At 30.4% G+C, this 27,471-nt stretch overlaps 1 protein-coding gene across 1 annotated transcript; it reads right to left on the reverse strand.

Moving 5' to 3' along the window:
* Positions 1–23,406: 23,406 nt before the first annotated feature.
* On the reverse strand, positions 23,407–26,674 carry LOC115888271. The gene is made up of 8 exons (XM_030907938.1): positions 26,365–26,674; positions 25,547–25,677; positions 25,137–25,486; positions 24,761–25,032; positions 24,527–24,702; positions 24,179–24,338; positions 23,920–24,062; positions 23,407–23,795 (listed from the first exon to the last, which is right to left on the reverse strand). The coding sequence occupies exons 2-5, from the start codon at positions 25,607–25,609 to the stop codon at positions 24,560–24,562; spliced, it is 828 nt and encodes a 275-aa protein (XP_030763798.1). The 5' UTR covers positions 25,610–25,677; positions 26,365–26,674; the 3' UTR covers positions 23,407–23,795; positions 23,920–24,062; positions 24,179–24,338; positions 24,527–24,559.
* Positions 26,675–27,471: the final 797 nt, after the last annotated feature.

Here is a 27,471-nt window from a genome sequence, read left to right on the forward strand (position 1 = left end):
TATTACAGAGACCGTCAATTTATATGAGGTAAAAGCCCGGTTGTTAACAGCAAAATAAAAATAAGCGGCGTAAAGCAATTTACATTAAATCGATTGTAAAATTATTAAATTTCTATTTTTGGTAGTGAATTTGCATACCCGAAATATGGGACGAGTTTAATCATCCAGGAAATGAGTATTGAAATCATTTTTATTTTGAGAAATAGGAACATAATATCGACTCCTTTTATATTTATGTTTTTATCTACGTCAGTGAGTTAAGAAGCTCTTAACTCACGCATTTTGAGTGAGTTAAGAGCTTCTTAACTCACGCATTTTCATTACCGCACTCCTTGTTTATATGAATACCAAAGAGAAAAAATTATTTTGTAAAACATTTATTTTGCACTAAATACCTACTAAATACAAATAAACTGTTGATAATAACTATAAAACATGAAAATTTATTTATTATAAATGTTAATGATACAGTTTGAAAAATCTTTCAAGTAAATGCCTGATGAAGAATATATATTCATATTAATAGATATCATAGTACGTGTCATTGAATAGAAAGCCCAAAGAGACGAAGGCTCATAAGTAGCAGATAAATTGCAAAAATATGTTATGAATACCTTTTCATTTCCATAGTTGTGTACTTTCTTTTGGTGCACCATTTTTCATACTTAGAGTATGTATATTCATACTTCTGTTTCGATCTTGCTGGAAGCAATCCAGAAATGGCTCTGAATGCCTCTTCTTCAATGTCAGAGGGAATACTTTCCGAATCGATTATTTTTTAAACTAGTGACATCAATATTATTTACTGTCATATTGACATTGTCATGCATGGTGTTTTTGAACAAAAGTATTAAGGTAATTGATTTTTAGGATAGGTATGTAGTTAAGTACAATAATTTTTAAACTTTATTGTGTGTTTTTTATAGTTAAACGTAGATAAAATATTGTACAATACACGCGAGTTCACTCCATTGGATACTTGTGTGGTTCAATCAAACAACACACAAAAAAAAATTTACTAAAAATTAAATTTCCACTCACACCATACCCACTTTCCTTCATTTAACTATTCATATTAAAATTACCTCTCACGTTTGCTCTCCAATGTACGAACTAATCAAATTCCCAAAATCACTCTCTGCCCCTGAACCTCCTCTCCTGCACGACATGATCCTTACTTTTTGCACTTCAAACACTCAAACTGGAATTAGTGACCCAATAAACTAATTGAAACGGGTTTCTGTTCTAGTTAGTTATTCCGATTCGGAATATTGCTATGAGTTTGCCCAAAATAGATGACTGGATAAGGGAATGAAAGCATTAAACCGCCTGGCTTGAGAAATAATATATTCAAGAATTAAAAGCAAGAGATGGTTGAATTGTATTTTAGTATAGTTTTCCTAGCGATACACGATGTAATAATTAATTAACTTGGTCGAAGTAATTAATTATTAATCACACAACAGATAATTTTTTTTCACAATATATTAGTCCAAGAGTCGGGGGCAATAACAAATCAATAATTTTCTGAAGGCTCATATTTTTACAATCGATTGCATTTTAGTGTTAAATACGAAGGTACAGGGTGGCTCGAATTCGACGCTCATCATTGGGATTTCGGAAACCGTAAGAGATACAGGATCGGTTAAATGGAGGCAAAGTTGTGCAATTTGATGCTTCATAAAATGCCGTATTGCATTTTGAAAAATTCCGAATACTTCCGAATATATTCGAAAAAAACGGAATGTTCAATTTTGTTTTCTATTGTTTCCTCTGGCTTTATTTGTTAAGATAACTTAAAATGAAAAACACATTTTCATGGCCACTTTTTCTGCTCTACAACTCTGTGTGATTAAATATTGACTCTGACGTTTCGGCTTCTGGCGACCATCATCAACTTAATTTTTTTAAACACCGACCTGATTTTTTTTTCAATTTAATGCAATCCTTTCATCGGTCTTAAAACACTATATATAGTCACTTTGATATTTTTGCCGACGTTTCGTACAGAAAATTCCATCACCAGAATATTTTATGCCAAAAAAAAAACCTGGCACTGAGAAGGCGCGCAAAGGTGTAATTTTAATTAACGCCTTAAAACTGTTTTCTGCTGAACATTTGTAGATAACATTCGAAAGCAATGTAAAACAAAAATATAACAGTCAGATAGCAGTATGTGAATGTGGACAGAAAGCGTCTCAAACGCGCTGTCAAAAAAATTCGGAAAAAATTCACCCAGACTGATCATTGAAAGATGAAACTTTGCAAGGTAATAGTGAAAACAATATATTTATTAATAAAAATAGTCAGACTCGTCGATAGTATATAAAACCCCGTCAGTTAGCAGCTAATGGTGACAATAGTGACAGCGCACGTATAGGCGGTGCCACGCGTTTCCTTCGAAGGAAATTGATTTAAAATAAATGTTAAATTGTTAAATTTAAAAATTATTAAATTGACAAGAAAAATTATGAAATTAAAATTTATAGAGAACCGAAAAAAAGGAAATAAATAAAACAAGGTCTTATTAAACTGTGGAGTGTGCGTGCAAATAGGCCCTAGCTCTGCCGAAGAGATGGGGTGGGTTTTTCAAGCGCCACTGGCTTTGCACAGGATAAGCCAGAAAACCCCCAAGATATTCTTGGAATCTAACAAGACTTGTTATTAAAAAAAATTTATTAGAAAGATAAAAAAATAAGGGATGAATAAAACACTAAGATAAGTTAATAGAGTATAGTATAATGATATTAAATAAAAAAATGAACCAAATTTGATGACGTTATATATGCTAAATTTAATTAAAAATTGAAAACCGAACCGTATGTACCTTGAACCCTTGAACCTTGAATCAATATAATATAAAAAAAGGTATGCATTACTTAGAATTAAAAGTAAATTCCAATAACCATTCAAACACAAACATACCAAACCTTATGCGGGTGACGATGCATACACAATATTACGGAAAGGATGTCAATTATGCAATCAATAATTATCAGAAAATACAAACATCCGAACCTAAAGGAAGTACTGCTCAACCTGACAACAGCGTGTGTGCGCCGAATACACTAATCTCAACTGATCTGAGCAATTCAAATTTAAATGACATTATTAATAATAATTGTTAACCTTACAATTTGCAGAAAATAAACAAATGATAAATTTCAATAAATATGCAGGTGAATAACTTTATTTTGGGCTCTATAATGAAATATAGGATCAAATAATATTTTAGAGACAATCCACACTTGTTAATAAATCTTCTAAGATAATACAAGGGCAAGCAGTACCGTAGAACTACTAGAAATTACGGCAAATAGGCTAACATTCAGAAACGTAAACAAGTCCAGGAAATAAAGTAATGTTTTGGTGAATTTGAATATATTAGCATAAGATAATACATTTTAATTATATTTTAGATCATTACCGATTGATTACTGATTGATATATGGCATGGAAAGCAAAATAAATTAAGCAAAGGAGAGTAAGAAAGATAATGAAATATAGCTGTAATGAATATTTGTTTATAAAAATTAAATGCAATAAATTTATTTATCAGCATAAATAAGAGTTTGATCCAACTTGTAAGCAAAATTGGTATATATTTTTTAAACCTAGTTGAAGCTAAATTTGGACTGTTACAGCGGGACTTTACTCAATATACAGGGTGGTGCGAACTGTATTCCGGAAACTTCGGCAGCATATTCTGCACATTAAAATAAGTAAAAAAGTTCGTATAAATGTATGTCGTAAAATGCTTAGTTTCGGAGATACAGGGTTCTGAAATAACTTCAATATTTGGATGAAAATTGGTGTCTGGGAGTTTTTTGGCATGAGAAATTTAATTTTGATGTGTCAATATGACTCCTATTTGCAAGGGGCGCCACCTATATGTGTCTTAACTTTTTTGAAAAGTAATAACTTTTCGTCTGTACCTGTATAAATCCACTGGGTTAAAAAATATACATTTCTGTGATTTTTTACTTCAAAAATGTCTCTTGGTAAGAATCACTACGAGTAACCGTTCTCAAGATATATAGAATTTAAATAGTCAAAAAAATGTCATTATTATTATTGACATAAAATATACAAGCTGAGTAGATAGTTATTTGACGGAAATAATAAATTAGGGAAATTTTTATTTTTTTAAATTACCTAATTTTATCATAATTTTTTCGAAGAAAAATTTATGATAAAATTTATAATTTCAGTCCAATAACTATTTAGTTAACATGTTTAATTTATATCAATGATGACACACTGTAAAAAATCAGCCTGAGTGAACACATATTTCTCAGGGAGTGAGTTTTTTGAGTGAAATAATTGAGTACATTTTCATCTAAAATAGAGTAAATTCATCATTTTACTCAAATATGATCTCTATTTAATCAATAGCGATTGAATAAGCTCATGTTCGAGTTATAACCCTATATTTGAGTAATGGAATAGAAAAATTCACTAAAACTCATGTTATAGTTTAACACAATAAAAATTTGAGTGAAATCTCCCAGTTTAGAGTATTTTCGCTCATTACTAATCAAACGTCATACGCGCTTCTTCGATACCGAATAAGCTATTCCCTGTTCCTCAGTTTTTTAATTATCTGTTCGAGTCGTAGGTTGTCTTGTCCCTTCGAAGGGGTGCCGAAGTTTAAAAGGTTACAAGCCCATAGTGTGTGTGTAAAGTGTGATGTAAAGTGTGACTGTGGCCGCGTGGCGTGGTGATGGGAATACTAACTCATAACTCCTAAATATTCCGCCCAACAAAGCATAGATTCAAATTCCACTGCGTCCACTGATTGTCGCAATGCTCGGATGTTTCCTAATGTAGCGAAAATCTAGGTACTTTCCCTCAATTTAGAACTGGGAACTAGAATATTTGGCAGAATAACATTTTTTTTTAATTTTCAGGAGGAAAAGTATCTGGATTTTCCCAGGGATTTTCGTTATTAAAACTTAGTTTAGAAATTAGAAATATTCGAGAATGTTATGGTAGCCGAGCTGACGAATGCTCTTAATAAAGCGGATTTTTGCGATGTGATGCAACTTTTCTAGACTTCTAGCTTAAAAAGTTCCTGTATTTTTTCCAAAAAGAGTTGAAAACTTTTTAAAATGTTTTTGATATTATAATAATAGTGTTATATTTGGTTTTATTTGTTTTTGTCAAATAAGAATGACAAATAAAATATATTTGAAGGTTCTACAGTTTTTCATTTGGTTTGTTAAAAAAAAAAACGAAATATTCTAAACTACCTTTTTAAAAGCTATATGTAAGCTAACTTGTTATTTTATTACAAGTGAACAGATGCCTCCCAAAAGTGAATTTTTGGAAATGGACATGTTCGAGACCATGTCCTAAACTAAAACTTACCTTTGAAAGGCACCTGCCCACCTGTTATAAAATAACAAGTTAGCTTACATATAGCTTTTAAAAAAAATCATTTAGAATATATTTCTTAATACTGAGTGAAATTAATACTCAGATATGAGTACTAATCAGTTAAGTCTAACACAAATTTGAGTAAAAGTCACTCAATAAAAGGTGTACTTGAACTCAACACTTAGTGAGTTCACTCATTTTAAAGTGAATAAATTATCAAAATCGATCAAAATCCTACTCAAGGTGAGCCATAATGAGTAAAAAAGAAGTCTGTCGTCTAATCTCGATTGAGTGAAAACACTCAATGCTTTTCACTCTGAGAATTGAAGATTCACTCAGTTCTATAGAGTGGAAATTTCACTCAATCGGGTGTGGACAGAAATTGAGAAAGTATTGAGTGAAATCTGAGTGAAATTTCACTCATTTTTTTTTACAGTGCAGGTATTAATAATTTCGATTCCAAATATTGTGAGAACCATTACTCGTTTTTACCAAGTTTTTTGTTTTTTTCGTTAAGCGATTTTTACCAAGAGACATTTTTTACGTAAAAAATCACGAAAATGTATATTTTTTTCACTAAGTAGTTTTATACAGGTACGGACGAAAAGTTACTACTCTTAAAACCAGTTAATAAATATGTAGGTGGCGCCATCCACAAGTAGGAGTCATATTGACATCAAAATCGAATTTCTCATGTCAAAAAACTCCTAGACACCAATTTTCGTTATAATATCGATGTTAGTTCAAAAATTATTTGGAAAAATTCGAAATAAAAATGAAAATTCTACACCCTATATTTCCGAAACGAAACATTTTAAACACAAATTCATACGAACTTTTTTACTTATTTTTATCTACAGAATAAACCGTCGAAGTTTCCAAAACACATTTTAGACCACCCTGTATGGCACGTTTCAGCAAATTTCTGACACGATGAATGATATGAAACTTAAACAATTAAAACTTAATTTCAACTGTCTACTAGAAATAATTTCCTCTGCCGAAATCTCGCCGATAAGTATCTTGTCTCACTCGTGCCAAAATCTCACCCTTCTTGTTAGACAAATAAATAATGGGGTGGTAAGTGCGTTGTTAAAGTAAGTGCATCAAAGTCGCCTCCTTCTTTAATTAGTCTGGTCAAATTGTATTTTGGTCGGAATGTTTTAAAGTAGCTTGGATTTATATAATTGTTTATATTTCCATAGAGATCTGAATCCATATCTGAAAATTTCATTAGGATTCTTATAGGATTACTTTGGTCACTGTCTGTCTGTCTGTCTGTCAATGACAAAACGAAATTGTAGTACTACAAAAACGCGTTTTGATTTTTAGGACTAAGAGAAAAAGTGAATATTTTCATATTTTCCTTAATTTTCTCTATAAACGGGGATTAACTATTTTAGAACAAGCAAACATTTTTATGAAGAATGCATTTTTCGCAAAATGTCAAGAATAAAAAAGTTTTTCCTCTTGTAAAGACAATCCGGGGACATACTGTATATTTTACGCAGACAAAACACTTAATATATCGAAAGTAACATCTGGGAAAGTTACCGTTATAAGTAGAGAGTTCGAGCATCGTTGGGAAATTCATGAACATCCGTTGACCAACAAAGTTTTAGATAAAAAGCGGTATATTGGAAGTTATACTCAGTTATTTTCTTGTAAAAGTAGTCAACAGTTGTTCAATTTATATAAAGTTATTATGGACGACTGTATATTATTCAAGTTAATATTTGATAGGAAAAAAATGGAATAATGGAATATATTTTTAATGATATAATTTTTTGATATCATGCTTTTTTAATATTATTAAACTTTTAATATTAGTAAACTGGCTTTTAATCGCATTAAATATGGAAAGGTAAACGAAAAAATATTAAAAAACAATCTTATAATTGTACTGTTATTTTAATAATCATAACAAAAATAATTTAATATTTTTACGACTGGCATAACGGCCAGACACCATTGTGAATTTTTTATTTGGTTTGTATGTTGTGGCTAAAGCAAACCGAAAGAACTGTTTCCACCATTATTATTCAGTCTATTACGCTGTACTTTCGGGTCGCTCTCAGGGGTTGGGTAAAACGGTTATGTGGCCGAAGGAAATATATATTACATTTCAAAAATCTGCCTGTGGCTTAGCCCGTTCCTGTTGTGCAAAGCCACACCCAACATTCCAAACACACGTGCTTCGATTAAGGCTTGCAGAGTTTCAGCAATTGCCATAAAATAGCGAGCAATTTGTTACAAAATCATATAAATTATAATCACTGTAATCACAAAACTTCATCCTGTTTCCATATTGTAACGGAATTTTAAATTATGTCTTTATTTTCTAGAAAATTTAGTCCAAACATAAGGAATATTTTGTTGATGTTTGACCATCAAAATCTTAAAAATAAAGAAGTTGTCTAAAATTTTTGCTACAATACGGATGTAGTATAATCCTTTATCTTTAATTTCCTTCTTTACTTGTGTAAAAATACTTAGCCAGTTTTACATAAAACTTTAAATGCCAAACGCTTATTTTGCTACATTTTCGGACTAGTGAAACGGACTCTTAAGTAATATAAAGCATAGATATCAAGAACGTAAAACAAGATATTGTCAAGACTTAAATAGATGTCAACTTGGGTTTAGATCAAATTGAGAAAAAGCATGTAAAATATAATTCTAGTAAACCAATTTGATATAGGCCCAAGAGATTGGTTACCTGCGTGACATCAACCCAGATATGTTTTTAAATTACATTAAAAATTAAGCAATTAAAACACAACAATCTCGGGTCGATAATCAAACGCAGGTTACCGAAGTTCGATTTCCTTATGGTCATAGCCGGGTTAATGTAATTAGATGAAAACATATTGAACGACGTAACCGGCGATGACCACGAGGGATAGAACATATAAAAGAGTATGCTGAAGAGAGTCGGGTTCGTCGGTTAGTCAGTTAGTTACGATCAGATCAGTTAGTCAGTCCAATGGTCAGTCAAAGTTGACAGTTAGTCAATCAGTAACTACTGAATCAGTAGAAGACAGAGAAGACAGAAGTTAGCCAGTCAGATAATGCTGTTGTAAGTACCTCTTTGAGTCTTGAACCTTTAAGGCTTGGCATTTCCTAAAATTGTTATCTACACTTATTTGTTATGTATGTAGTTGTATATTTAATAATTGCATATATTTCTAATGGTTGTTTTAATTAAAAGAGAGAACCTGGTATAGCGATCCTAGCGAACATTCCCCAGCTATGTCCCGACAATATTTAGGCCACATAATAAGGATATGCGAGTAGAAATTATTGAGAGTTGAGTTGTTTTACAGTGCAAAATTTAGAAAAAAAAATTATTGCCAGAGGTTAGATTTTCTTGCCAATCTCCGTAAGGGACAATGAAGAGGACAAGAAGCTTTATTAGAAGAAATGAACATTAGGTAAATCATTGCATGTTTGTATTTCTTCAAAAGTAATTATTACATTTGAGTTTATTACATCTAAACTTAATCTAGTACATATGTTATGCCATATTATAAGGAAATTATGTTTTTAATTAAAAACTAAAAAAAATCCAAACATTTTTTCAAAAAATTCCGTTAAAATAAAAAAAAACTCATAATCGTGTTTCTGGGGTCGAAATAAACTAAAAAATGTTATAAAAAATTAAATAATATCACTTTACATAATATTATATAGTATTTTTATGAATGCATGAATAAGAAACAGAGATATTCAAAAATAAAAATATCACCTTTAAAATATAAAAATACTATTTAAAATAAAAAATATTCTCGTGTTTTCATATTTCTCCCACTTCAACCGTCGATAAGAGCCTTTCGAATAAACACCATCTGCAATACAATATGAGCATAAATGGTTTCTGGAAATATTCTTGGAATACGATGCCAAGATGAGAGGCCTCTTTGAAGGGCTTAGGGAAAAATATTTCTCCGTATTTCGTATTTAAATATCGTGAATGGAAATATCTCTATCAATCACTTGATCTGGTACTAACATAGTTGAAGCGCAAGAAGCTATTCGTTATTTAAGCTGGTATTTAGTATTTTTTACATAATCCATGTACTTTCGCACAACACGGAAGAACGCAAACAGTAACAGGAATGAAATAAGCCAACCATAATAAAAATACATACAAAATATCTATATCTATGTGGCGTATTCATCTCTCCAAAAAAATCCTATATGAATATGTCGTCACTGCAAGAAAACCTACAAAATAAAATAGTTATTTTTTGTAAACACTTCTGAGTTAATCCAAACGGAAACTACTTGTCAGAAGTTAGGTTTACCGATATACAAATTTGCCTAACGAACAAAAAAAGGCTTAACGCTTCGGACAGTTTATCTCTTTCCGTCGTCGGAAGCAAAAAAAAAATACAAAGAATAAAGAAAAAAAGTTATTTAAGATATTTAAATCAATTATTCGAGAACACTTTAGTTTTTTAAAACGAAGAACGTCAACGGTTTTTGTAGACGTATCTGTTTTTGAAAAAACTAAAGTGTTCTCGAATAGTTGAATTTAAATATTTTAAATAGTTTTTTTCTTTATTCTTTGTATTTTTCTTGCTTCCGACGACGGAAAGAGAAAAACTTTCCGAAACGTTAAGCATTTTTTTGTTCGTTAGGCAAATTTGTATATCTGTAAACCAAATTTCTGACAAGTAGTTTCCGTTTGTATTAACGCAGAAGTGTTTACAAAAAATAACTATTTTATTTTGTAGATTTTCTTGCAGTGGCGAAACACCTATATAGGATTTTTTGGAGAGAAAATTATAATAAATCGAAAAAAGACGAAGATTTTAATCGCATGTAGCTACAAAACAAAGCAGAATTGGGCCAATGTTAATATTAAAAATAAGCCTTATCTTTACGAGAGGAGATACATGTTTAGGTTAGGTTAGGTTAGGCATTTTTTACATTCTATGTTTTTGATGGGATTACTAATTACAAATGAAAATTACGAATACACATCTGCATAAAATTACATTTTATAATTTTCAACACCACATGTTATGGAAAATAATGGTGATTGCATAAAATGAATACACGGTTATACCTGAACCGACTAAAACTCCATCGCATAGGCAAATTAGTCCTACATTTAACGGCACCGTGTAAACTGTAACCGTTTAACTGAATAATCCGATGTTAAGCCCAAATCGGAACGGGCTGTCCAGTCGATTAATAATTATTATCGTGTCCGGTTTCTGATCGTAACACGTCTGCTGAATCAGTTTCAGCGCTTTACACTTTGTTATTTATTAATTGATCTAGCCGCAAATGAATACGGCGCCAGTTTTCAGCGAGCCTACCCGATCGCATATTGAAACCTGCTTACCTACGACCGATTTGAACCTATAATTTCAAAGAAGAAAAATGGGTTAAAGGGTTTTCAATGGAAATAATTTCAAAATTTTACAACTCTTATAAATCACACAACAAAGGAGATTACCCAGTGACAAAAATATAAGTACCTAATTTTACAAAAAACACAGTGGCGGCTTAACCATAAGGTCAAATAGTCAATGCCACCCCAAAAAAATCAGGAGAAAATTAGAAAAAAAACTATTTAAACTATACTTTTTATAAATCACTTTTTTTCATCCTAAGATATTCAAAACTATTCACAAAAATCTTCAAATTGTCCAATTTTCGCTTGAAAACGTTTTATTTTACCCATTTTCTCTACTGCCGATGCCGGTTAAAATTTCATTTTGTCCTTCGTTCCCGCTATATTTTGCACGTATTAAACTCCAAGTGCCACAGCTCGTGACGCCAACGAGGTAAGGTATACTACGTATAGAAAATATAATGGGTTTAAGTGCGATAGACATAGTTTATATTGGCCATTGACCGCGTCTTTCATAAAAGGATTTCAGTCATATCGCTGAAAAAATTTCGCCATGTGTGTATTTATAAAAACTCAAATTATAAAACAAACTAGTTTTTTGTATCGTGTATCACTTATAATGTTTGGTTTAGTCAATATAAAGCAATATTTAAATTTTTAATATCGAAAGGAATCCCATCTCATTTTAGTAGTCGTAGCCGAGTGTTTGAGGTGTAGCGCGAAATTTGTTTAGGTAATAATTTATAATTTTCTGGTTATGGATAAATGATGAACTGTGGTTGACTGATTCTGGAATAGATATTTTAAAATAGACAACATCAAATCAAATCAAATCAAAATAGTTTATTTACTTTTTTTTAAACATTAATATACACAATAAACAAAGAGAAAAAATTAAGTAAATGGGACTGTGTCGCGATTATAAAAAAAACCGATACACAAAAACAAAAACAGTAAATGTTTTTGTGTCGCACAGCCCTGTAAATATTTAAAACAACAAATATACATGCATAAATGATACAAAGATTAATACAAAGAATTCAAAATAAAATACATAAAATATACTCAAATACAAAAAAAGAGAATGCAATCAACAGGAGGAATGACCAGGAGGAAGGCTAGGGCACCAGGGAAAAGTTAAAATTAGTTGGAAATCATCAGGTTATTATTAAAATTAAAAACTAAAGGCGGCAAAAGCAGGCAGGCAGGTTGTGCTCGTTTAAATTTCTAACGGTTTTTGTTTTTGTTGTTCTAAATATAGACTTGACACTATTTACAAATTTTTTCATGTAAAGCTCTTAGAACGCATTTAGGAATCTGATGCTAATTGAATCGCTACAAAGCGAAGATCTCTGAAATGCCACCAGTTCTGTGCTGGGGACTTTGAAATTATTTACATTTCTGGTAAATAAGAATGTTCATGAGAATTGAAAGTGAATTTAAATAGGGTGGTTTTCAGTTTTAAAACTTTATAAATAAATGATAACTTATATGACATTTACGTCTATTGCACATTGATAACATAAATTACTATTTAGGTATGAGGGTGTAATGTGATGTCTATAGGAGTATATTAAACGAATCGCATACATGAGTTTTGAATTTTTTGTATAGATTTCGCTAGCCCACAGATAACGAAGGCATCATAAGACTATATCACCAAATCAAACAATGATAAAATAAGTGTATTGCATAAATATTTAACAAAAAGGTGGTAGGAAATTTTTATAAATATTTAGTTTTTAAGCAAAACAATATGCATTAGTAAGTTTATTTTAATGTGAATTGAAAGTAAGTTTTGAATCGACATGTATTCCCAGATTTTTGGCCTCAGCAACTACAGGTAGCAAAACATTATTGATCTCAACTTTTTGAAATTTTTTATGTGCAGGTCACTCAGGCCTTGCTGAAGTTCAAAAAAAAGTACCTACTCGAAAGTATTTAATTTCCAGATTATGATCTGTAGCAAATTTAATAATCTAACTATATCAATATTATATTGTAAATTGGATATGATATATAATTCTCGTTAGTGAAAGATAGATACAATTGTGAATCATCAGCGTATTGTTGTAACTTAGAATGCGATAATTCGTCATTCATGTCTGCTACATATAAAGAGAATAATAGCGGGCCCAATATTGATCCCTGAGGAACACCAGCGGTCATAGGGTATAAGGAGATTTTAGCAGACTAAAAGTCTTTTTTATGCCAACACAATGCGATCTTTGAGTAAGGTAAGCACGTAAAAAGTTAACGGATTGTTCAGATAGTCCCAAAATAATGCAACTTTGCTAGTAATAGAGATTATGATTTAACGTGTCAAATGCTTTGCTAAAATCAAGCAGACTTAAACACGTTGTTTCTTTCTGCATTTCTAAGTCTTATATCATTAATAAGCTTAACAGACATGTAGTTGTACTGAAATTTTTACGAAAAGCCTGATTGACAATCAGGAATAATTTTCATTAAATCGGTGTAAGTAATAACTTGATTACAGATATGTCTCTCTACTATTTTTGAAACAACCGGCAAAATACTAATAGGTCTAAAAAGTCTTCTACAGTTTGTAGGATTCGTTTTTTTTGGAATAGGTATTATGACAGATTTTTTCCACAAATCCGGAAAAACATTCTCAAGAATACAGGTATTTATTATATTCATTAGTGGTTTCCCACAAAACGGCATGCATAGTTTTTTAACATGGTGTTTAGTTTGTGAAATCGTGCGGTTAAAAGAAAATAATTGCTTAAATTTCGAAAAACGTTTAGAGAAAAAACCTCCCATTGACTTAAAATATAAAAAGAATGTGAAATAAAACTTAACTTTTAGAATTGTGTACGTGTATACAGGGTGGTCCGAACTGTATTCCGGAAACTTCGGCAGCATATTCTGCAGATAAAAATAAGTAAAAATGTTCGTATAGATGTATGTCCAAAAATGCTTAGTTTCGGAGATACAGGGTGTAGAAATTTCATTTTTATTTCGATTTTTTCCAAATAATTTCTGCAGTAACGTCAATATTTGGATTAAAATTAGTGTTTGGGAGTTTTTTGACATGAGAAATTTGATTTTGATGTCAATATGACTCCTACTATTAGAGGGCGCTACCTACATATTTTTTAACTGTTGTGAAGTGTAATAACTTTTCGTCCTTACCTGTATAAAACTACAGAGTAAAAAAGTATACATTTACGACGCTTTTTACGTAAAAAAGGTCTCTTGGTAAAAATTGCTACGAGTAATGGTTTTCGAGATATTTGGAATCGAATTGATCAATGCCTGTCATTACTACATAAATTAAACATGTTAACTAAATAGTTATTAGACTAAAATCATAAATTTGAAATGTTTTTGTACCAAAAGTTTAACAAAAACTGTTTTATCATCATTTGATTTTGCAGAAAAAATATGATTAATTTAAAAATATAAAAATTTCCCAAATTTATTATTTCAGTGAAATAGCTATCTACTCAACGTGTTTATTTTTCGTCAATAATGGCATGCATTGGCTATTTCCATTCTAAACATCTTGAGAACGGATGCTCGTAGCGATTTTTACAAAGAGATATTTTTTACGTAAAAAATCACAGAGATGTATATTTTTTTCCTCGGTAGTTTTATACAGGTACAGACAAAAAGTTATTATGCTTCAAAACAGTTAAAACATATGTAAGTGGCGCCCTCTACCAGAAGGAGTCATATTGACATCAAAATCAAATTTCTCATGTCAAAAAACTCCCAGACACCAATTTTCATCTAAATATTGACGTTACTTTCAAGTATTTGGAGAAAAAAAATCGAAATAAAAATGAAAATTTCACCCATATCTCAAAACTACTTACGATACCTTGACTACTCTGAAACTTTTTACTATTTTATCTTGCGGAATATCTTATAAATTCAGATACAATTCGAACCACCCTATATCTATTATTTTGTGACATTATTATTTAAGTATCTTTTTAAATCCTACCGTAAAATATTTGTGTAAAAGAACATATAGACTAGATTTTAGTGAAATGGCACTAGACCACCTTTGGGTGGTCCCAGTAACTTTTCCAGGGGGCATTGAAAATGATAAATAAAAAGCAATAAAATATGATTAGTGTTAATATGAGTGTATTACATACATATATTTTAAATAACGAACTTAACAAAAAAACAACAGATTTAAAGATTCACACAAGAAAAGTAGTAAATGTTAACATTAATATAACATTATCAATAATAATTATGCGATCGCACCTATCCAAGTAAAACAAGCAAGCAAAAAACCTCAAAAAAACAAAATAACATACAAAACATCAGGTTAACATGATGACAGATCATGATCGATGACAGATATAGAATTCTTACGGAAAGTTACATTTTACGATATAATTTTTTAACTGTTAAAGGCAAACCCCATTTAAACACAAAACTTTTTAACACCTACTACTGTATCTAAAAGACATTTTTTTTAAATTACTAAATTCTTAGCCACGCTTCTGTTTTTCTTGGCTGTTGTGCGTCACGTCACAGATTAACAGGCCCACGTTTGCACCACAAGGCGATGCTGCAGACCACTAGGTAGAGAAATTTATGTTATACAACTTGTAGTCAATCTACACAAATATTATCAAAAGCTTTTTTTCTTATAAAATGTGTTCAGATTTTGTAAAAAGTATAAGTCAAAATCGCAAAACTTAAAATTGATGAGTTTCTTAGTTTTTAACTAATATAGTGGCGAATTACAAAAATTCCTTTTCAATGAAAATTAATCAGTTACATAAAATAATTTAATAAATTACTAGCTTTTTCCCGCGACTACGTTCTACGTTCGCGTTACACCTCGAATCGTTCATGCATTGATTTAAATGATTTTCTACTTCTTTATAGAGAGCTAGTGAGCATAGATGTTTTTTTATTTTTCATCTTTTTTTATTTATTAAGAGCACTAATACTCTCTTTATAGGTTATTTTTTATTCTTTGAAGGATAATTGAGGAAGATATATTTCGTTATGATGTCACTAAATAAACCCTTGTATATAATTTTATACTGTCTGGTTTATAATGTTATAGTATTGCATTTTCGTACAGCAAACTTTCATTCCCTATTCTACTCCCTAAGTGTATACATTTCATAAATTTGCTTTATCTTTGTGCCAATTTTTATGTGTATAATCCAGAGGTCACCAAGTTTTATATAAATTTTTACTAACTTTACCCATTTGGTTGATGAATTTCAAAAATTTCTTCTAATTCTTTTTGTAGGATTTCATTCTTCTAGACCAAATAGTAAGGAATTTTCATACAACAAACTGTTCCGAGATAATTTTACTCTCTAAGAGGATGAATTTCCTAAAATCGCTTTGTGTAGCTAATTCACTAATGTCGTTTAAACGAACCTTTGTGCTAATATTTATGTATCTAAAGCTGGCGGCATCAACTCACTCTAAAATATCTAAAAACGTAATATATAATCTAACTGACACACCACTGACAATGACAACTAATTTATTTCTGGAGGTATTGTGTGTAGGTGTTTTCAGGTATGTTTTAGTATTTAGTCGTTTTACACAAAGAAATAGCCATTAAGCACTATAAAAATACTTCATAACAAATCTACACATATATACCTTTCATTTAAAAAAAGAATCATCAAGATTGGTAAAGCGCTTTCGGCGGGATGGATGCAACAAAAAAACCCTTTGAGCTTTTATATATGTATGGACTAATTATTTTTCCAACATATTTTACTTTGCAAATTTTTATAAATATTCAGACTCGCCAATATCGTACTCCACCGTGTCCAGCCTGTTTAGCCAAACGTAGGCCGATTCCTCTTCGGCGGCGTCGTGACCCTGGCCGAAGGAAGAGTCTTGAAGACGCTCATCCGCGCATAGGAATAAGTTGACTGCGTAGCGTATTGCGTATTAATCGATTCTGAAACTTTCTATCTCGTGTATAACATGTTACGCAAGTTTATTATTTTAATCTCGATTTTAATAGATAAATGTGTGAAATGCCACCTGAATATCTTCCGCCATGACATGTTTTTACTTTTTTGTTATGGTAAAGTGATTTGTATAAACTTTATTCAATAACGTATATTTTCCTCCATTTGTGATTTTTTAATTTTAAGCGAAAATTAAGTATAACATTTTAGGAAAAAGAAACACTGTAATATTTAAAAGAATAAGAAGAAATTAGTCTTATTTTGAAAGGAAAATATAGAAAAAACTCTTTCTATAGAAAAAGTCTTTATACTAACCAGAATCCGGTGACATATACGCGGTCTCACCGGAAACATTACTTATTACTTCGCATAACTTGAAGAATATCTACTTTTAATAATGAACACTTCAGAAATACACCAGTAAAAACATTTATTATTTGAGATTAAAACTCGAATTAAATTATAAATATTAGTTACCTATGTTGTTATAGCTTTTATAGGCCTGTTTAACGACTTAATAAGTTACCTAGCGAAAAAATCTGTGCGCGTACCTACCACTATTGTTACAGGTTAATTCGTTAAAGAAATATGTTACACAAGTTAAAAACGCTAAAATTTTAATGGTATTACTTGTGCATTATTGGCCTTATAATGTAATTTGTTGGAATTAAATCTTCTTTAAATATAATTAGACTTTTTAACGACTTTTAAGTTACCTAGGAAAAAATCTGTGCACGTACCTACCAGTATTGTTACAGGTTAATTCGTGAAACAAATGTGTTACATATTATTCGTGGTATTAGTGGTATTATATTGGAATCAGCTTGGCATTAGTGCGACATTATATGAGAAATTTTGGTATTTAATTTGTATTTTTGGCATTACTTTGGCTAATGCTAAATACTAATGTATACAGACATTTGTCAGCGGTTTACTCCTTGTAGATAATCAAAAAGTTTTTTGATAAAATTTGCTTTTTATGTCAGATCATTTCTATGAAAAATTACATTAGATTTTTATTAAAGACGCTGGGTAATTAAAACATTGACTAATAAAGCTTGTCCACTTTAAATAAGGGGTCACGAAATATCCTCCTTGGAGTGTTTGGGTTAAGGGGTGTATAATAAATTAATCGTTGTTTTATAATAAAAACCATAAAACATTTATTTGTGAGTAAAATAATGCAATGGTTGGATATCTCTCCTTTATAATTCGGTGACTAAAAATACACTAAAATAATTAGAAAAAAAATCTTGTACTTATTTAGTAATTACGTCAATATTAATTAATTGACTTTCTAGTCTATTTTATTTTATGTACAAATATATTATTAAATTTTAAGCATTAAGTAATAAAACACTTTGTGCCCTCTTATATCGTAAAAGGTTACGAAATATACTCCTGGTTACACCCCTTACAGAAAACAGTGTAAGGGGTGTAAATAAATTGTATAATCACTGTTTTTTATAATAAAAACTATAAAATATTTCTTATTTGTGAGATTAAAAAAACAAAACAATGCATTGGTTAAAATAAGTACATTCAATACTGTTTTCAATTGTTAATTCAATAATGTGTTATAACATAATATAGCCATTACTATTATACTATTATTATTAAAATAATATGTGTGTAACATATTTCTTTAACGAATTAACCTGTAACAGACATTTATATGCCCAGTATATTTTTGTTTAACAAACCAATCAGGAAAAATCCAAAACCTACCGTTATAGGAGGTATAAGACGATTAAACTTATATAATGACAACTACTTATCGGATAACAAATTAATTACTACTGTCAGCTAGTTCAGCTACTGTCTAGGTAGAATTTACCTAGAGTACCTACACCTACCTATGATGATGTAGGTAGATTAAAGCTTATTTTGACGTTACCTCTCACTTCGGTGTCACAAGCTGAATTTTTCAGGGATGGAAGTACAGTACATCACAGTACATGATATGGGGACCCTTATTCCGAAAGTAGTACAAAATTAAACAGGGTAAAAAGGCACTATCATCAAAAATCGATATATTAATACCACCGTATAGAGAAAACAAATACTTATTTTTTGATCCAGTACAGAATAAAGTCTTCGTAGGGAGTAATTTTTTATAATTATTTACAAAAAAACATTTCCATTAGCGCTTATGACCAAAAAAAAACTTTAAACATGAATAATCATTTCAATCATGCGAAAATTTGGTTTAAAAATAGAGATTTTTTTTTAATATAACTTTCATTTAACGAAAAACGAAGGCCTAAATGAAAAAAAGAAACAATTTAAAAGTTTCGCTCATGTCTTGACAAGGTATCAAAGCAAACCCCATATTTTTTGCTTTTAAACTAATAAAGATATATCAATAAACAATTAGCGATGTAATGGTTTTTGCGCGCGCTGGCCGACTGCCGCCGCTGCCTGCGACGTATTTCCTATACCTTTGTATATGACGTCATGGTGTGGCAAATGTAGCATTTTAATTCGATTTGGGCTCCCTTATATAGGATAACAGAAACATTTTCAATGTTAAAATGCCAAAGAGGTATGTTTCATTGTAACAGATTTACATATTTATTTTTAGATTTATTTTTTGCTTTTAAACTAATAAAGATATATCAATAAACAATTAGCGATGTAATGGTTTTTGCGCGCGCTGGCCGACTGCCGCCGCTGCGCCGAGATTTCCTATACCCTTGTATATATGTCGTCATGGTGTGGCAAATGTAGCATTTTAATTCGATTTGGGCTCCCTTATATAGGATAACAGAAACATTTTCAATGTTAAAAAATTGAGTTTTATGAGTTGCCATAATGGACACCATAATATATTTAGTAAAAAATGATGCCACGTCTCCTGACATGCGAATTAAGTAATCGACTGAAAACGTAGTTAGAGGAAAGACGAAGAACATTTTAATCTAAGCAGTATTTTTGGGAGTCTCAGTGCGTGGGTGATTAGTGTTTTTATAATTTAAGTGTAAGTATATTATACTAATTATGCTTATAATGGAGTTTCTGTAAATATAAAGCCAGCTCTCTTAGAAAACACAATTTCCATTTATTATAATTATTTGCAACTTAATTTTAACGATTTTTTAATGTAAACGTAATTGTCCCATGATCGCTCTATAACAGTAGATCTCTTAGTATTATTTACTCTTTCAGACCGTGTTTCGGAGGACAAATTTAATAGAGGACTCCAAGTGTTGGCAAGGTAACTGTTTTGATTAGATATATATTTTCTTCGATTTTTTATTTTGTAGAATTCCTGTAAGGTTCTTCTAGACAAGAAGAGATGGGCTCACATATTATGGGCTCATATAAAGATATACAGGGTCCGGCAATAGTGCGTCGGGCATCTGTAGCTCCTATAATAAGAAACTTGAGAATTTTGTTTAAGTGCAAATCTAAAGTATGTACCAGGATGTATTTCAGGAAATTATGTAAACTTTTATAGGGTAGCTCAAAAAAGTGTCAGTGGACCTGGATTATTTTTTTGAAATGGAACACCGTGTATATTATTGCATTTTTGGCTTCCTTTCTGATCACTTTACATAACCCTAAGATATGAATAAACATATTTCGATAGTTTCAGAGATATTAAAAAATAAATAAAAAATACATATTTTTCAGCCCTTCTTAAAAAATTATTATAAATACAGGAACTGTTCTGAAATCAAAAGTACATTAGGTATTTACTTTAGATGGTCTGTTCTTACTTTACTATAAATATGGTAATCGTAGATCATACAGGATGTTCAATATTCTACGCCAAACTTTCTAAAATATAAAACATTTTTTCTTTGTTTTTTTTTAAATGGAATACCCTGTATATTATTTTTTTATTAGATCGAGAGTTAAAAAATGAACATTTTTTGTATTTAGAGTATTTCAAAATTTTTATCGTTTCTTAAATGTTTAACGTTTCTTAACGTTTTTTTTTCGCAGATACACGCAGTATTATTTCATATGGCGCTGTCAATGGTAAAATACGAGAGAAAAATCATTGGGTGGCTTTGATAAAAATTTACTGTGGAAAATGCCGTATGAAATATAAAACCGCAAATATCTGCGAAACCGTTAAAATTTTTGAAATGCTCTAAATACAAAAAATGTTCATTTTTTAATTCTCCGTCTTTGAAAAAATAATATACAAGGTGTTCCATTTAAAAAAAACGAAGAAAAATTATTTTATATTTTAGAAAGTTTGGCGTAGAATTTTGAACATCCTGTATGATTTACGATTTTCATATTTATAACAAAGTAAGTACAGACCATCTAAAGTAAATACCTAAAATAGTCTTGATTTCAGAACAGTTCTTGTATTTTTAATAATTTTTTTAAGAAGGGCTGAAAAATATATATTTTTGATTTATTTTTTAATATCTCTGAAACTATCGAAATTTATTTATTCATATCTTAGAGTTATGTAAAGTGATCAGAAAGAAAGCCAAAAATGCAATAATATACAGGGTGTTCCACTTAAAAAAAAATCACCCAGGTCCACCACACTTTTTTGCGCCACCCTATAGAAGTTAAAATATTTTCCTGAAATACATCCTGGTACATACTTTAGGTTTGCACTTAAACAAAATTCTCAAGTTTTTTATTCTAGGAGCTACACACAAAAAAGAATATTCTTATTTCAAACATTTAATACCTACTCAAATAGAATAAATCTTAACTGTGTATATACGCAAAGAAATATATATTTATACTAAGTATTTAGAATGATAAATTTAATGCTACAATATTCTCCTAATGAATGATTTATTTTTTAAAACAAGAATAAAAATTTTAGATTTAAATATTTATTATTACTATATCTAAGACACAAACGATTGTTGTTTTAAGATATCAAATCTTTTAAAGCGAAAATAAACTAATTCTACAATTGAAATTGCATTTACTCTGTTTGAAATGCCTCGAATTTGAAGTTATATAACGGTTTTCTTGATCAAAGTATATTCAATCTCCATTTGAGTAACTTATTTCTCAAAATGAATATTAGTAAAAGTTTGGTTTAAGATACGAACGAATTGAAGCAACAAAAGTTTTTACTTAGTCTGAATAAATATATTTTTAAATTTGAGACTTTTCAATTCTCCGAACAATTTTCTTTTTGTTTCATTTGAGTAAAATAAAATTCTTGAAGTAAGGCAAAAATATTTCTGTTAAAAGTTTATTTTTAGTATGTACAGCATAAACATTGGAAAATTTATAAACAGTATAAATCTTAAACTTTATATTATCAAAAGGAATGAATACCAAAAAGTTTTGTTATGCTTATATGGCTTATCGAGGTTTTAATTTAAAATGTCATTATCTGCAAAACAATTAAAACCAAAGCCACTTGCCAAGACTTTTTGCTTACACGTCTATTTGAACAAATGCTTAAAACAAACTAAGTTTCCCAAGTAGTAACAAAAAACATTTATAGCTAGGTATTATCCTACAAACATTAACAATTAATTAGAGAGCCAGACCAAAAAGTCTTTATACAATTTAACTGACTATGTAAATATGGCTAAATATGGCCCTAAGTAGTCACATACTGTTTGGAGACTTTTTGGTTTGAAGGTACAGGGTGTCCCACATTCATGAATTTTATAGGGTTTCTCGCTCACGAGTAGAGATAGAATTGCGGTTTTTACAATAGTTGCTAAATTTTTAGAAAAAAAAGATGCCATCATTGGATTAAGCATAGCTCTCTTAGTTTTTAAGCTACAGAGTGATTTTGAAAACATGACATGTTTGGAAACCTACTTCTTGTAATATAGAATTAACCCGTTTTAACCATTTTAATAAGATAGCTGAGTTATATACAAGAAGTACCTGAACATGTCAAATTTTTAAAATTACCCTGTAGTTCACAAATTAAAAGAGTTATGCCTATTCCAATGATATAATTTTTCATAAAAAAGTAACATTCTATTGTTTAAACTACAACTTTGTGTCTATATTCGTAAGCGAAAAACCTTACAAGAAAATTAGACACCCTATATACATCTCACTTTTTTATGTAAGCCTAAGCCTAAAAACAAGTTAAATTTTAATAACATAACGTAACAGTCATAAATTCTCATGTACCAAATAAAAACAGATATCTCATAATACTTTTCGGTGTACCTTCTTATAAAATAGGTTTTTATAAAACAAGTTTTATATGCTGACGGTGCTGACGGTCGATGGTAAATGTTTGTGGAAAACATGACATTAAATTATTTTTAAAATCAGGCCACTAATAATTGCTTATTGTATAACCATTTAAAATAATTTCAGTGCTACTTACACCGTCGCCACTTTTATTTCCATATTTTAATGCATGTTTGGATTTTGCGTTTCACATATTTTTACTTTTTGTGCAAATCAAACGTGCACTAAAATATAGAATGTTTATTAGGGTAAAAAGAGTAATTATATCCATGTCTTGTTTTCCGTAAATGTATAAGGTGTGCTATCGACAATGACATACTCTAGGTAACAAAAAAACAACACTTATAAGTAAAAAAAAATCAGGTTTTAGATAATTCTGACTTACTAAATAACATTATCACTAAATAATCATTTGTGAATCATTTTTACCCAGCAATGCCTTTTAGAACTCTTCAGAAATAAATATGTGTCCCTGTATTTTACGAAAAATTGTTGGAACATTAAATTAAAAAATACTTGCCATACAGTTTACATTTCATTTTGATGTTATTAGGTAAAAAAAACTTTTTTAAAAATCAAAATTCGGGAACAAAGGCATTGCTGTATAAAAAGAAAAATTAATCAAATTGTGCAAGTATATCCAATAAGTTGGGAAATACCTTATCATACTCGGTTCTTATTTTATAGACACAAATTTGAATTAATTGCCATATGTGCTGGTTTTGTGGGGCATAGTTAATGTGCATTACATGGTAACATTTAAAAAGAACATCGAACGCCTCACTTACTGAAATAAACTGGTATTTTAAGCGATCTATAACTATATATGCAGTTCTTATTGTTTCTAGGTTATCGCCATCAATAAGTAAGTAAGGTTGCACTGTTTGCTTCTTTTCGAATGACTTTTCGATTTTTTCCTGAATGCATTTGTCAATATCCCCAGGATTCTACAAAAACATAAACCATGGAGCATCAAACATCATACAAAATACCTGCTTTATACTGACACATTTTTTGTGAAAAAAGTGCAAATAGGCACGCATTTTTAAAGGGACATTCAGTTTTATTTACCTTTACATGTACGATTCAGTACATCATTCCCTCGATACTTTCTAGTAGAGAAAATTTCCAGTGTCCACTTTTTGTAGTACGGATTCTTCCAGACGGGGGAAATAAATAGCTCAAAATGGTCAACTCCAAAGGCAACTTTTCATCTGAAAAAGAATTAAGAAAAGATATTAAATTATACTTATAGTACCTGTATAAAACTTGTATAAAATTAGGCCTCATTAGATAAAATAACATTAAAGCAATACACAATTTACGTTACCTTCATCTTTTAAGTTTCTTAAATTCTTTAGTAGTGACAGCGCTGTTGTATCAGAAACTTCGTTTTCTTTATAGGAAATGACTTTGTTAAAAAACTTTTCCCAATTTAGATGAAACGCCACATGAGAAGAAGGGAATTTTTTTTCAAAGTCTAAATTAATCTGAAAATAAAATTACATATAGATAAACACTGAATATTAATTTTACGATACCTAATACTAATAACTTTTTATTATTTTCAAAAATATGCCAATATAATAGGATATTTAAATATTTATATAAAAAATATCTAAAAATTAACGCTAAAGAGCACACAAAGTCACTTGACAAAAAAGAATACCTTACTTACCAAAACAGAAGCTCTTAAATCATTTAAAATAGGTCATTTTTCAAGGTATTGCGACACTGAGGGTGACATGTCACATGATGTGGATCGAACTTCCCAGGTTCGAGTCCAATATTCCATTACTTTATTCCATGGCTCGGTATTATGTTGCAGCCATGCAATTTCTTCTTTAAATGTATCTAAAAATTGCTTTCTCTTAATTAAATTAAACTAAATTTTACTATTTTATTGCTATACCTTCTAAATTATCTTCTTTTTGTTTCGGGACAATACCAAAAGATTCTTCGTCTTCATCTTCATGTGCCCTTTTCCTTTGTTTTTGGGTATCACCAGATCTAAATAAAATATTTCTGCAGTGATTCACCAGTTTGCCCTTAGCCATAACTGGCTTGTGAAATGGACTACATGCTTTTTTCACAGGGGGACAGTAATACACTCCCATTGGCTCTGTTGGAAAAAGCAGCACTATTTTAGCAGCCAAAGAATTGTACTCATCTTGTTGAAGTCGACTAAAAAATAATAATTTTTAGTTTTTGCTTATGTAAACTCAAAAGCGAGTTCAGATGAGTGAAAAGAGTATTAAAAATGTTATCTATTATAGTATTTTACTTACTTTTTAACTATGTGGTTGTATAAATGTTTTACAATGATTGACACTAGTCTGTTCCTTCTAATATTGTCCAATTTATTATTAATTTTATAATAATTTAGTATACTTTTTCCTAATGGGGATGTCAATAATAATGTCTTAAGGTCAAAATCCTCAAATCTAGGCTTAAGGAGCAGTTTCAGGAAATCATCATTTTCATATATTATGACAGGAGTTTCCGCCGTTACTTGTACATTAGACTGGTGACTACTTTCATCAGTAGTAATGTTATCATTATTGTCACAAGACTGATCAAGGGATTGATTCAATTCTGATGTTTCTGTTACAGTTGAAGCACTACATTCGCGATGATTCTTAAAAATAAAAAAAGTTCCCCTCTTTCTCACAGGGTCTTTTAAAAAAAATTAACTTACCAGAGAGTCATTTTTCTCTTTAAGTTTTTCAATTTCTCGCAGAACTGTAAGTCTGGGGCCCATTTGAGGAATTAATTCTTTTAATAGACTATTGTCTAAGTAGGGCAACTGGTCAATAGTAATTTCATTATCTATAACATCAGCAAAAATTTAGTAGATAAGTCAGGGTGTCAACAACAATGCCTAAACAATAATGCCCGATTGCATCAGGAAAGTTTCCTTAAAATAAAGTCCAGCTTTATTCAAAAATAACATTGATATTTTGGGGTTAAGCTCGGCTAAATTTTAAGAAAACTTAAAAATCCGATGGTGCGCAAGGTATTAATTTAGGTACCAAGTTGATAGGTATACGGTGTGATATGAAACTCAGTCGAAGCCTCAGTAAGATTCAATCATCATAAGAAAAAGCAACACAAAAAAGTTTCAAACAACTTTTATATGTATAATATCATACCCAAATCAGCACAAAAATATTACCGATAGTTTAATAGAAATACTGAGGGTAGTGCAAGGAAATGAGCTCAGATCTTAAAAATAGGGCTTCAAACTTCGCTTGGAAGAACCTATTATATTGGCATATTTTCATATTTGTAGTACCTAATGAGAACATTTAATAGCAAATAGGCACAGTTATCTTCATAAAAAAAATATACCTACTTAGCACATGTATGGCTAATGTCAATATCTAGTACGAGATCTAGTACTTCTTAAGATGTAAAGAAAAACTGAGGTTGATAATGTGACTAAGTACACCTTTTGTGCTTACAACTGTGTTAAAAAAGACGCAACATAATAATTAAATATACTTAGGTACCTACCCGTTATGCTAATAATATGAAGGCTAAGAATTAACCGAGGAGTGAACACATTTTTACTCTTGTCGGTTTGGTCAAAAACGAATATCTAGTAAGTATTAATAAACCAAACAATAAGGAGTTCAGGTAAGTATTATACCAATTTTTCATTCATATTTATACCTGAACACTTTCAGAGTCAGAAGAAAGGTGTCTATAAGCCGAGTTTCCCTATGCAATGCAACATCTACAATTAATTGGTCTTTAAATTTTAAATTAACAATCATTGAATAACTTCTATTGTGATATTTGGGCATACCTATCTACACTTTTATTCTTTAACCTACAATAAAAAATGATCAGCAAATTTTGAGGTTAGGTATCTTTTCTTTTAATAATTATTCGAGTTGTAGTTTGCCAGTTTGTGTCAACCACCAACTTTATGTTAAAACTATTTATTACATTTCACGGTCTTAACTATTCTGTAAAAACTTCGCTTTATTTGCAATTGTTAGATAAAACTAACCTTTAAATTTGCTTTACATAGGTTACCACAAGGTTACCACATGCGCCTATATTAATTGAAAGTACCTACTACTTTACTTACCTTTAAAGGTTTTTATGACATCTTGGGATAAACCCCACGACGCAAGCTGTCGTTCTATTGATATTGAAGGATTTTCCATAAATTCCATAATTAATAACTAATCGCACCACGGCACCAAACGCAACAGCACGCCATGCAACACCCCTACCGCGTCCCATCAATCAACTGTAAACACAGAACACACTAAAGAAGAACGCTAACTCCCATGCATTTTTTAGTTTGAAAACGGTTTCAAATTTGTAAAGAAATCTGTAATCTGTATATTGAAATGGCGCCATCTAGCCACCCAGGAAAGTAACAAATGTGGCGGCAAATTTAAATAGATCCAATTTATTTTTAAGCAAGACGTATTGACTTGTTCGCCAGTTAGAGCCAATCAGATTTCTACAAAATAATGTGTAGTCATCTGATTGGTCCCAAGTTGGCAAACAAGTCAAATGGTAAAAAACAAGGATTTATATATAAAGGTTAAACCAGGTTAAACTATTGTAAAGTGTTAAATGGTTTGCTTATATCATTTTATG

Source organism: Sitophilus oryzae, unplaced genomic scaffold (genome assembly GCF_002938485.1).
Source record: "Sitophilus oryzae breed Bouriz unplaced genomic scaffold, Soryzae_2.0 scaffold_690_pilon_pilon, whole genome shotgun sequence".
NCBI lineage: Eukaryota > Metazoa > Arthropoda > Insecta > Coleoptera > Curculionidae > Sitophilus > Sitophilus oryzae.

Excerpts from the sequence above, each read along its gene's own strand:
- LOC115888271 (XM_030907938.1), bottom strand. The coding sequence starts at position 25,609 with ATGGGCCCCAGACTTACAGTTCTGCGAGAAATTGAAAAACTTAAAGAG. Across the intron at positions 25,487-25,546 it reads AAGAGAAAAATGACTCTCTG|AATCATCGCGAATGTAGTGC; the intron begins GTAAGTTAATTT and ends TTTATTTTTAAG. Across the intron at positions 25,033-25,136 it reads TACAACCACATAGTTAAAAA|TCGACTTCAACAAGATGAGT; the intron begins GTAAGTAAAATA and ends ATTATTTTTTAG.